This window comes from Orbicella faveolata, unplaced genomic scaffold (assembly GCF_042242905.1).
Source record: "Orbicella faveolata isolate gen_17 unplaced genomic scaffold, um_ofav_v1 contig_1, whole genome shotgun sequence".
In the NCBI taxonomy this organism is placed as follows: Eukaryota; Metazoa; Cnidaria; class Anthozoa; order Scleractinia; family Merulinidae; genus Orbicella; species Orbicella faveolata.
The window spans coordinates 32,837,019-32,850,000 of record NW_028301536.1 but is presented as its reverse complement, the minus strand read 5'-3'; the positions used below and the strand labels follow the sequence as shown (position 1 = coordinate 32,850,000).

The following is a 12,982-nucleotide window of genomic DNA, read 5'->3' as shown; positions in this document are numbered from 1 at the left end:
CAATGCAGCCGCAAACAGATCAAATGCCACAGGACAACAATACACCGGCAGCCCAAGAAACCGCAACTTCACCATTCAATTCGTCGCAGACAGCGCCCTCTCCAGAGACACCAGTAAAGCTTCCAGCAGGCGATTCAGCGCTAACAAAGCAGCTGGCGGGAGTAAAGCAAACTCGTTCTGGTCGATTTGTCAAGACCCCTTTGTACTTGAAGGACTATGTTTGCTAAAGCAAAGGGACAAACAAAACAGGACATGACTTAAGTAGAACTCAATTTGATTTATTTGATTCTTTGATTTTTTTAGAAAAGAAGGGATGTAACGATAGATCGTATCACTAGGTTAGAGATCATAGTAACGCAAGTGTGTCACGTGATTTTGTAATCGATATAACACCTTTTTAGATAGAACAAGGCGTTGTCTCAAGTGTATTCTAGGGAAAACTCGATTCCATTAAAGCACTTGAAACAGTTTTCTATGATCTGTTCGATATCGAAACAGTGATTTTCAGTGTTGCCGTCTTACCCACTGGATTTATGGAAAGTCAGTCATATTTCAACTGTGGACGTCGAGCAGCGCAATTTCATCCCGTAGTAATTGTTGTTTCTCCTTTGAATGCACTCGATCAAATTGATGCAAAAAACATAAGAACGTCTCTAGGAAAACGTATAGCTTTCTCAAAGTAAAGCTACGGCAGTCTCTGAAGAAAAGCTGGACCAAAGATAAATATGATATTCGTGCAACGCACTGTGCTTGCAAACAGTTCCAATCAAATAGCCGGGCCGGCGTCACCTGCGGCGTCACGATATAGAATGCGAGCAAGCAATATGTTCACTGAATATTTTAATCTTTGTTCCTGGAGAGCCAATACGTAGAGCCTTAAAACATATCTTGCAATAGAAACGAACCTAAACAAAGTATAAGCACGGCATGGCAAATTACAGAGGTGTCAAACTCTGAGAAGCGACGTGCAGTTAACAGCGGAAACCATGCAGACCTGCGACCTCTAAAAATATGCTGTAACATAATCAAACGACTCCGCTCTACTTATAATTTCCATTTCTTCTAATAACACGGCACAAAAAATGCCCCTCAGAAACACGCTTGAAGCAAAGAAAGGTCGAGAGATCGAGAATTAAATGAAAATGTGTACAATTCTCTCGAACCGTTGGCGTCACGTACACTAATTTATTAACGACACAATAAAAATTATATTTTTCTTTTTCTAGCCTCGTTTCGTTCGAAGATAAATCCATTTTATCAGCAACGACGACGAAATGCATACCGCGACGAGTTCGTTGTATTTATGTCCTTCGCGCTCGGCAAAGTTCGGGGCACCGACGGCGCGGTGAAACTTCAATAAATCTTTTCACCCTTTCGCTCCTTTCGAAGTAACTTTGGCTTTCAGTGATCATTTAAAAGGCCCTGAATTCTCTAAAATTATTTAATCGCCGGTAACAGGACCTACACTTCATTCTGAGGTAAAGATGAGTAAACATCTTCCATACACAGCCTCGGCTGCGGTGTGTAATTCTCCATTCGCCTTCGTGAGGAGATTTTTACAATATGTAACGTCCTTCACTAAACCATACCACCATCAGCGACTTGGATTTCCGCTATCAGATGATGGATAAGTTTTCCTTGGCGTTTGCAGAATATTACCGCCGTACATTGCCGCAGAACATCATATCGTTCTTGGTTTACTTTGGTGACAACACTTCCCGAACTCCCGTAGGCTAAGTATAGACAAAATTCCTACTAGGCCGCCCATCCCTTCAATAATTTAATTGTCATCTCCCAGAGTCTGGGAGACACGTGACCAGACCCAACCAGGGTCTCTCTTCGCTCGCTCCAGGGGGCGGTAAGATGAGAGACCCTGGGAACGAGGTTGCAATATTTACACAAACTAACCTCATTTCACTTTAGCTAGCACCTATAGCTACCTGTAGACAAAAAATGGGACGAAACGACTTCTTGACCATGTCCGCGATTTTTTTTATTTTTCTTTGATTTTTAGAGACATCCACTCTTAAGGTTGTCCTCTTTTTCAGAGTGTTCTGTCGCGCTTTGTAATAATCATCGTTACTTTGTAATGCCTGTCGTACTTTGTGATAAAACTGTTGCACTTTGTAACACCTGTCGTACCTAGTAATAACAAGTTGTCGCACTTTGTAATAACAAGCTGTGTGTAAGCTTTCAGATTTCTTTATCATCGAATGGAAAGCTGTACGGGTCCGCAAATGATCCCCAAATTGGACCGCAAATGATCCCGATCAAAAAATAAGGAATGGCATGGATGGTGGGATGGTGTAAACAGGGAATTGGCGTACGTGAATACCGATGTTTTCATTAAAGCCATCTTATAATTATGATGGCTTACAACTTGCTTTTTTTTCATACTTTCGACTAAATTTTGTCGCTAACTACGATGTTATGAATATCACCACTCAATCATCAAAACACGACTTGGCTTGCATTTCTTTACAATTCTCAGTAAAATTATGATCAGTGCAACATACGCTACATATCCTCCTTTGTTAAACATTGATAATTCGGTGTTATAGTTAAATCACATTTTATCAGCCATTAACGCCACTCGTCTAAAGTTTTAAACTAAAATCTAACCATGAAGCAACTATTAATGAAGACGCTGCACCTGAGTAGACCTACAAGCCTACAACGCCGGCTACAACGCTTCATTACTCTGTAAAACACCTAGTGGTCCCCCAGTAGTGGTCCCAGTGTATAACACTGGAAATTTGAACAAATTTGTTTTGTAATTTTTCCTTGGTCGTATTTTGGCTTTAATTCCTCGGAAATGACCACTTGAGAATTCTAAGAAACCAAAATTCCAAGCTATAATTATGAACTTCAGCTTCATGACCACGCAAGGCCAAGGCTTGCACTTCGTTTTGACAATTAGCTGTTTGATAGATGTTTGATACTATCGCCACCGGGATTTCGAGAATGTTTACAAGTATGTATTTTTCTAAGACCTCTTATTCAATAGATCGTCTTCACGTGACGTGTTTTTATCCTCATCAGGCATAAGAGGCGGTATACGTATATCTGTTTACAATTAGCGTGCTTCGTTTGGAAACCAGAGCATTTTGAATTTCAGGGTTATGGAGGTTGCGTGACACAAGGCTACCATCGAGTTTGTTGAAAAATATATACTTATCTCATGATTTTGAGCCTTTTTAGAAGTTAGAGCATTAGAAAAAGGGCTTATGTTATTGCTTGTTTGTTTAGTACTGATAATCAGTCGCCTAGAAAGCCAAAATAAGTTCCAGATTTTAAACTATATTCCGGCCGTCATATTGGTGTACCACAGATGTACACCAACATGGCGTTTTGTTACTGGGCAGTGTAAATTTCTGGGAAACATTTACGACGAATATCTGAAGTTTGAGGAAACGCACAGGCTTAAAACTTGGAGAAGTGCCTTATTTAGTTATCTTCTATAGCGTACATTACAATTTCTTAGCTTTTTCCATTGGCTGGTTTTCGATTTATTTATTATTTTTTTTATTGCGTGACAGCGAAAACGATCTGTACCCTTCGAAGAACAAAACAGCAACTGTGGAATATTTTTTTGTAAAATGATAAAATATGTTTTTTAGTTCATTATTTTTGTACATGTTCTCACCTTCCTCTGATATAAATCCATGCCATTCCTTATTTTTTGATCGGGATCATTTGCGGTCCAATATGGGGATCATTTCCGGTCCGGGATCATTTGCGGTCCGGGATCGTTTGCGGTCCTGGGATCATTTCCGGACCCGTACAGCGCCCTACGAGTAATGTCCGCAAAAAACCAAAAAGTGCAAGAAACATGAAAATGGAGGCAAGAAGTCACGCGCTTTTTTTCGCACTTTTTTTTGTCACGTTATATGGGCCATAAGCAAAAGAGCGACTATTCGTTGTCTAAACACGTGGCAAGTGTTATTACAATTCACGATAGGTATTACAATTTACGGCAAGCCGGTTATTATAATTCACGAAAGGACGTGGTATGACGTTATCACACTGGATTGATGAAAGCACGCCATCATTGCCGGCAGATCAAAGATCGGAATGCGGTAACAATCTTGGTAGCAGCAGATTAATCATACTATTTTTTGACTGTCTTGTTGTAACTCTGAGTATTCATGCATTGCGCTTTGATCTCAACAGCGTTAGAAATGCAGCTTGCTTATACTCGTCGCTGCTGTGGAGTCATTGTGTGCGAGCGCCATAATGTTATGATTAAAGTCAACGAAACAAGGGAGAACGATTCGCGTCAGGATGAAATTTTCGCTCATTTATGTTCTCGCCTGACTAACAAGGGTGGCGGCTGAATTAACGCGCGTTTGAATTAATCATGAATAGACGAACAATCTGACTAACTTGAATATGTAAATAGCTAGCATTTTTAAAACTTTACCTTATATTTTATACAACGCGGAACAAATCAGAGTCAGAGGGGTGGACTACACTAGGTGAGCAGAGCAATCAGGGGTATGCATCATAAAGACAAGCTTTTATGTTGACCAATCAGATAACAGTTTTTCTGACAAGTATTGTCATCTTACTTCCGAAATAGATCAATTTTGACATTTTTAAGGTGTGCCATCACATTTAGCATTGAAAGGTCCCTTGAGTTGTTCAGTTTGCGTCGTATCGCCCTAGTTGGGTTCGCAGAGTCACAACCACGAGGCGACTAGCAAAGCGGAAAAAAACGAAGAAACATGTCGAATTTACAGAGTTTGGTGATTGTCGTGTTTCTAATGTTCTCGCCACTTGGTAAGTGAACTTACGTTGTACATTTCGTATTTGCTAAATGCGCAATACCCAAAAACAAGTTTAATTCGTGCAAGTCGGATGTAAGTCGCTCGGTGGTCTTGCATCATCATCAGGCAAGCTAGACCTCGTGGCGCTTTTTACTTTCAGTTAGAGTGTCCTTAGCTTCGTTCTCAATTCAAGAACTTTGAGGAAACTTAGCGTGAATCTGTTCACTTTTTCAGTTTGCAAAACTTTCTAGTTTTCTCGCGAAACAAACATGCAATGGAAGCAACATTCACTCAGATTTTCCTAATGACTGACATGTAGCAGTTTATTTCCTTAATGTACTTCAAGGCTAAAAGGAAAGAAACAGTTTTAAATTAACTGGATGTCTTGTTAGACCACTTTTTATAGGTCATCCCGATCGATCACTATCCACTATCACAGGTTAACACGTCAACTGCACAAAATATTTCAAAACGGATCGAAGCATTCAATATCATGCCATGTGAGGGCGTTAAATACCATGTCGCAAATAAACCATGCTGAATTGCACGTTTGAGTCTTAAAGAATCATTAATTGCTAAAGCAAAGCATGCTGTAGCAAAACTAGACAAGAAGCCGAAACGTTGTTTAATTTGTTTGAAACAGATTATTTCAGATAAACACCGTACGTTGAATGAGCTGAAGACAGCTTCAATTAATCGAATAACAGTAAAGTAAACTCACCAGCGCGGTTGCAAGTATTCAAACTATACGTTAGTGCAACTCGAAGTCCAATTTCCATATATAGTTATTTTACTTTCCCTGTAACCGTTTTTTTTTCTGGCAGTGGTAGCAATCTGACTGCTTCGGAAGAGTAAATGTCTTGGACCAATTAATCCAACTTTTTACTCCTACTGTCATAAATTGCTCTAATCTAACTATTGAGCACTCTAAAAGCCTGCTATTTAGTTATTTTATACAATATTTAACAGTTTTTCCAGAAGCATAAGAGCCAGTCTTGCCCTTGGTAGTTTTTTGATGACTCATACCACGGGGTCTAAATTTTCCGGTTTCGAAAACACATTTCGTGCAGAAATATTTCACATAGTTACATGTGCTGACAATCGTGACCGTTATTTTTCGGATTGCTTGCATACACAAATTCGGGATTCCACCCCTTGAATTCAAATTTTTTCGTTTTTTTGTTTAGTTGGTTACTGTTATCCCTACGGTAATTAATCAGTGCTCCTAGAGATAACATGGCCTGATAGATGTTCCCTTCGGGATTGGATGAGTGACTGAGGGAAAGGAGGAAGGGGCGTCAGGGGTGAAAGGGAGGGAAATATACTGATCCTCGACGACTGGTGTAGCAGGGTTTATTGGCGGTGAAGCGCACAACTCTAAGTGTTGCATGGTAGCCCTCATTTCTTTCTCCCTTCTTCAAGAACAGAACCTGCCAGCAAGCTAAATATGAATACAACTTTTCAACAATACTTCTTAGCTTCCTTCCACCCTTGAAGCGAAAATTGAACAATAGAAACGAAAGCCTCGGAACTATAGAAAGTGTTTGTACAGGCTGTGATAAGAATACAAGCAATGTGTTGAAAACTGGTAACCACACATTTATAATTTTATCTCGCTTTTTCTTCAATCATGCAGTGTTTTCCCGTGAATGTTATCAGTGCCTTAGCACCCACTCTTGGAAAGACTGCGATGACAAGCGATACAAGGTCAGGTGCCTAAATTCGCAGCGGTGCATTAAAGCCAGCGGTCACAGTTCTACTGAAGAAGCTTATGTGAAAGGCTGCGCGGCTACCTGCTCAGCATCTGACATTCCTGTCTGCAATGAGCCTGGTGTCAAGTGTAACGTGGACTGCTGTTCCTCAGACTACTGCAACGGTGCCCCTGGTCATATGGTCAGCAGTCTTCTCTTGATGGCTTGCGTTCCAATTGCCACTGGAGTTATCTACTTGTTCGGTTATTAGGTTGCTTTTAAGTAATTTTGGATTTTCATCCAATTTCATTTAGTAGAATGCAGTTATTAGACGCGGAACAATCAAGTTAGGATGTCGAATTATCATTTAGGAGTTTCTAAGAACTGTAATGTAAATTACTCTCATGCGTCGTTTTATAAGCGATAATTTGAGCTTGTCGATACGTATAACGTGACTGATGAAAGCTCCATGTAATATTAAATAAAATTTCAAATGTTGTTGCTTAATTTCAATGACTTTTTTATCTTCTGTTGCTTGTATTGTATGTTAAAGATGCTGAAAACAATAGTGTTAAGCCGTATATATACGCTAGAATTATTCCTAAGATTCGAATTTTTGAAGGGATCAGTTCCACTCATTCCCAAATAAAACCTTTGCCCTATTGTAGGCCGTGGAGGCGCGCTGGCCTCATGGTTAGTGCGCTTTAGTCCGGATCGAGCGGTTTGGGTTCGAGCCCTAGCCGAGGACATTGTGTTGTGATCTTAGACCAGACACTTTACTCTCCCAGTGCCTTTCTCTCCAGGTGAATTTAATGCTGTGGTTAACCTGCGTTGAACCTAGCATCCTATCCAGGGGGAGCAGAAATACTCTTAGTCACTTCATGCTACAGAAACCGGAATACGCTCCGGCCTGATGGGCCACTTGGCTCGTATGTAGGCCTTACATTTTTTACCTCTGCCTGTCTTAGACCAAACTGGGACTAGGTTTTGTTAATGACATGCACACGGGCCCTCGTGGAAAAATCTTTTTCGGGTCAGTTCTCTATCACTCATGATCTTCTCACAGCATGATGAGTAAAAGTCTAAAAAAAACTTTTTCTACGATCTCGTTGCAAGTGAAACCCTATTGCTGAGTAGAAACTGAGAATTAAGGCATCTATCAGGCCCTAGTTTTTGCGAAAACAGCTCGAAAACTATATTCTGTGGTTGCAAAACATATCTATATATAGCGTATAACTTTTATTGCTGGTTTTCAGTGTCACGCAATTCAAAATAGATCAAAATAAAAATCAAAACCGGTCGATAGATAAAGTCCAGAATCTGGGAAATGAAAGAAGAAAGAAGGTAAATATGCAAAGACAGCTTTTCTTGCGCGAGATATGCGGATGAATTTTTTACCCAAACTTATAGAGATTTGTATGGAGACGCCATGCTGGTGCCCATCCGTTTGGGCACCAACATGGCGGCCGGAAACCAACATCCGGCACTGCGTTTGGCTACAAAAGCGTGAATTTATCCCCCGAGGAACTCTAAAACATTAAAATAATACTTTTTCTAAGACAAAACCAAAACCCATTTTTGTCCGTTTTCGGCGGGGCGGAGAGATATTGATGCAGAATCTTTTTTCAGTGTAAATCGACATTTCCATTTAACACTGGCGTGCTTGCCAAATGTTGTTTTTGTTTGTCCAGAATAATTTTTTGCCAGCCTTTTTCCCTTTAGTCTTGACTATTTATTATTTCTTTCATCATAAGAGTGAGTTTAGTAAATTAGCTTGGGTCAAAACAGATGTTATGAAAAGCTCACCAATGCCGTTCAGCTAACCTTATTCCTGCTGTTTAAACTGAAATCGATCTTATGCAAAATAAGCCGTTTTGTTTGACCACATGCCTTTTTTTAGGCAATTAACTAAGAGGATCGGTTTATTGCTTTGTTCTGTTGTCAAGTGAACTGCTTGTCATAATTTTCACTGAACACTCAGAAGTTGTTTCTTCCCTTTCGAACTCAACACGTCTTCCTCGCCGAACATGCCTACCGTGACTTGTGGTGGTGAATTCCAGTTCTTGGAATTCCTGATATTTTTCGTCGTATTCGTCGTTGGGTTGACAAGCAACGTCCTCTTTATTTTACTGAGTTGTAAAGAGCTGGTGAATTTAAAAGGCTGCCCAGTTCTGATCTACAATGGCCATCTTTTGCACTACTCTATTGCAAACCTTATCCTCTTGATCCGTATGCCACTCGACGTTATCAGCTTCACTTCAGGAGGTTCTTGGTTTTTCGGGGAGCATTTCTGCAGGTAAACCCACACGCGTTAAAAAGAAAAACTATATTTAAAAACTGGTATGAAGTTTGAACACAAACGCCCCTTCAAATTCTAACCCCTCGTGCGCTAAAATGCCTGCGCAATAATAAGAATTTTTTTCTTTACGTTTCCTTCTTTTGAGTTGTTCTCATATTTTCCAAGGAGTCTTTTTAAATGTGGAGTAACACATGTGAATCGCTAAGCGGAAAAACTGTCTTGTAATTATCAGTACTGGAATAAGACAAAAACCGTTTTTGCATATTGTATTTTGAATACTTTATTCGCGGCACTTTTATTCGATTCGCAAGCGATTGACTTTTTTTTCAAACTGCAGGAGTAAACTTTTATGGCTATAAAGCTGCAGGGAACAACGAGAAAGTTTTGACTACACTAATCACCAGTTAGACACAAGTTAATGAACTTCTCGTCTGGGAAGATCCAAAAAATTTGCATAACTCCAGCCAACATTTGACGGACTGGAATAATGTTCTAAGAATAGCTGCCGATAACAACTAGCAGCTGGTTAGGGTTTTTTAACGAAGAACCTTTTTGCCTATGACTCGACCAATCGCTCACGCTTCTTCAGCTTTGTTTTTCCGGGAGTTTACCTCTAGATGAACAGCCGTGCGGTTTAATCGAGTCTCATTGGGAGGTTACCTTCGACGATTGGTTGACGACTAAAATATATAGCTTTTTGACGGGTTGATGGTTAGATTTTTGGTTGTGTGACGGCTGACAGTATTTTTTTCTTGTTTGACGGTTGACGGCTCTCTTATTTAACGATGAAGGTTAATTTTTAGGCCAGATACCGAAATTGAGACCCTATTTTAGACGAATCCTGGCTTCACAGACAAAGAAGTGTAATCTTCAGCGGTCAACTTACTGAAAAGAGGTCATAATGAGATGGTCAATACACGGATAGTTCGATTGATGACCGAACGAATAGCTCCCAGTAAAGAGATTCAAGGACACAATGTCTTCTCCGAATTTTATAGATCTGCGGTGTAATTAAAGAGGATGAATACCAACTCATCCGTATGCCCCCTCGTGTTCGGATCAGCATTTGTAAAGGCGGACTCGCGCACCGCGTCGTTCATTATTTCATAAATATGGAAATAAAACTGCAGTAAACATGACACTGAACACCGCTTTTAATTTATCTGCAGGTTGAACTTTTTTGTTGAGCGAGCTATGTACATGGCCATAGCAAATCACATCCTGAACTTGGTACGCGATGCTTTCACGCCATACGGCTACCCCAACAGTCCAATCCACTGGCGCAGCACTTGGTTCGTATCCCTATTGTTCGTGTGCCCCCTGTTATTCACCACCCTTGAACAGACTCCGGAGGGGTGCACGCGTTGTACGCTGATCGATCCAAGTTTGGGAATGATGTGGATGTTTCAGTGGACTGAACAAGTGTACGTGGCCATTTTGCCTCTGCTCGCCATTTGGTTTTATCACGGGAAGTACGTCGAACATCCAGACTATGAAGCCCTCCACAAAGCGGGTACGGTAGCAACGACGCCTTCATTTTATCTTGTACAAAATCATTTCAACCACGTTAGCAAAATTTGTTCAGGTTTTTTTGGTGGCTCGTTCCTATGAGTTTTGAGCTCATAATTAAAATGGGATAATACTGAAAAATAAAACTGATATCATGTATCCGTTCCATAAAACCCCCTGGGCGATAACCATGTTCCTCTCCGCCGAAAATAAGCTCAAGATAAGCCCCCCCTCGAATCAATAGACAAGTGACCGATGATTAGTCCCCCCGGATTGAGGCCCATTTAGTCATAGGTCTCATTAAAAGAAAAATGAAATTCTTCAGATTATCAGTCCCAAGTAATTGTACAGATTTTTCTGAATTTTATATTGTGATATATTTTATAGTCTCCTCAGGTAATGCCCTTTTTAGCCTTCCTATCGCAATGTTCAGAGAAGTTTTTCGTGTGGCTTTCAAGTATTCATCTAACCATTTTCGGAAGTAGTTTGCCTGCCAAACATAAACCCAACGTTGACACTATTCTTTCCATGATAAGCCCCTGGAAAATAAGTCCAACACAAAAGCCTTTTGGTCAAGTATGAGCTATTATCAGAAATTTACGATATTTAGATGAACCTGCCGTCAATATTGCAAGACTGATTATATTCTGGGTGACTATTTACCGATAGCCCCTTTTCTGCGGACTGTCTCTAGTACAGAGATAATCGTAATAAAGAGTTGTCTGCGGTTGTAAATAGCGATTTACAAATTGAGAACGTAGACTACGTGTGAGCATAATGATAGAAACTTGAATTGTCAAAATGCGGAAAACAAAGTGTTACTGTTCAAAATAAATATTGGGTATCAAGAAAGCGCGGAATCTACAGGTTTTACTTCCTCTCACAACCCATCCCCTTCGGATTTTAACTGACTTACCGAAATACATTATTTTTTTCCAAGGCCCAGATGATGTCGGTGGTCACGTCAAGATGAATCTACGTTCGATGTGCTGCGCACTCGCATTGACCATCTGTCTCTGTACCAGTCCAGCTCGTCTTACCGAGATCTCGGGCGGAGACTTCAAATTGTGGCCTGGACACCAGATTATCTTTTTCTTTACGCCTCGGTTGCTGATTTATGGCCAGACCGTAATATTCATTGGAGTTTATGCCTATCACTATCCGCGCTTTTATCAAGGAGCCAAGATTGCTGCAGCAAGACTGTGGAGTTGCCGTACGATACCAGGGAAGATCGTTACTGGACAAGATGATGATCATAAAGAACCTCTGTCGTAGTGGTAAAAATAAGTACTGGGACTTTTCGTTTGAATGTCTTCCTGTAGTTTTTCCACTGGTGAACAAAATTTATACTTCTTTTTTCCACTCCCATGTTTAACTGATATCCCTGACGTGGAAATCTTTCACTCAAAGCTAAGCGACTAATTACTTGATATGGATGGTTTAGCCAAATTTTTTCGTTTCGGTTATATTTCGTCCTGATAGGACGCCCATTGTAACAAGTTACTTTACCTTTTCCAAACGTTTGTTCATTTCAGGAGGGTTAAGAGGGGTGGGGGGGGAGTGGGTGGGTGGGTGGGGATAATGCTGGAGTTAAACGGAACGTCCTCGTATGTAGCCACGTTTAGGAAGTCATACTTTATCCTATGAGACGGTCAGTTTTCTGCTAGTTTTAGGCACGGCTGTGTAAAACAGCTTGCCAACAATCATTAAGTGCAATATAACGGTTTTACCAATCAAGGTAGTTATAGAATTAATTAATTTTAAAGCAGACGTAGCTACGCTCGTCTCTCAAGTTAATAATAATAATAATAATAATAATAATAATAATTATGAATTTGTTGTGCGCAAATTCCATACGTATATGTTCAAATGCGCATTACAATTAAAATACATAAAAAATGAACGTTACACGCTAAAAGTGAAAATTACAGCTTAAAAACTAAAATTCTAAAAAACTAAGTTATAGGTTAAAAATTACAAGTTCGGCAATGACTAGAAGTTGACTTGAGTCTAAAGTTATTTGTCAGGTTAAATTAAAGACAATGAGCTGCTGTTTCACAGGTGGAACTATAGTATGTAATCCTATGATGTGATTAAAATGATCGTAAGTCTGTATCTTGAGCCATATTTAGTGATTTACAGTGACACGACAGGGCAACTGAGGAAGAGACATTTACAGGGGAGGAATGATTGAAGCGGAGGGGGTGGGGGTGATGGGTGGTTGCATAGGTTTTACGGATTGTTACTGAGCGGATTTTTTTCCGCAGGGAAAAATAAAATATAATATTAATTGCCGTTTTCAGTTTCGACCACGTGAGTTCATTACTTCGTCTAACAAGACTCGATTCAAGGAAAGAATCCGATGCTTTTTATTATTGTGGAACTGTAATACTGAAATAGCTGTTTGAACATCAGGTCTCTGCGAGTTTCAGGATCAGGTAAAATCGGATTTTACGAACAAACCACGATCAAACTATGATAGCCCTGATGCAGTTTGAAATCACCGAATTTGCCGGAAATAATTTACGATCGGTTGAACTTCTACCTCCCCCTCGTTAACGAAATACTGTATTATTTTCATGCATAAACATCGCTGAGCCAATTTTCAAATATTAAAATTCCAACTTGACTCCGAGGTTTTGGGGAATAAAACGAAAGAAATCACATCGAGACTGAGGGATGAAAAAATGTTTGTTTTTTGTTTCTGTTATTTG

The 12,982-nt window shown here is 40.0% G+C and overlaps 2 protein-coding genes across 2 annotated transcripts; both read left to right on the top strand.

Moving 5' to 3' along the window:
• The first annotated feature begins 4,625 nt into the window (after positions 1 to 4,625).
• Positions 4,626 to 6,967, top strand: LOC110054211 (uncharacterized). Its single transcript, XM_020760565.2, has 2 exons — positions 4,626 to 4,782; positions 6,406 to 6,967. The coding sequence occupies exons 1-2, from the start codon at positions 4,728 to 4,730 to the stop codon at positions 6,729 to 6,731; spliced, it is 381 nt and encodes a 126-aa protein (XP_020616224.1). The 5' UTR covers positions 4,626 to 4,727; the 3' UTR covers positions 6,732 to 6,967.
• A 1,419-nt stretch (positions 6,968 to 8,386) lies between these two features.
• LOC110054120 (uncharacterized) lies at positions 8,387 to 11,833 on the top strand. Its single transcript, XM_020760455.2, has 3 exons — positions 8,387 to 8,756; positions 9,929 to 10,272; positions 11,209 to 11,833. Exons 1-3 carry the CDS (start codon positions 8,488 to 8,490, stop codon positions 11,541 to 11,543), a joined length of 948 nt encoding a protein of 315 aa, XP_020616114.1. The 5' UTR covers positions 8,387 to 8,487; the 3' UTR covers positions 11,544 to 11,833.
• Positions 11,834 to 12,982: the final 1,149 nt, after the last annotated feature.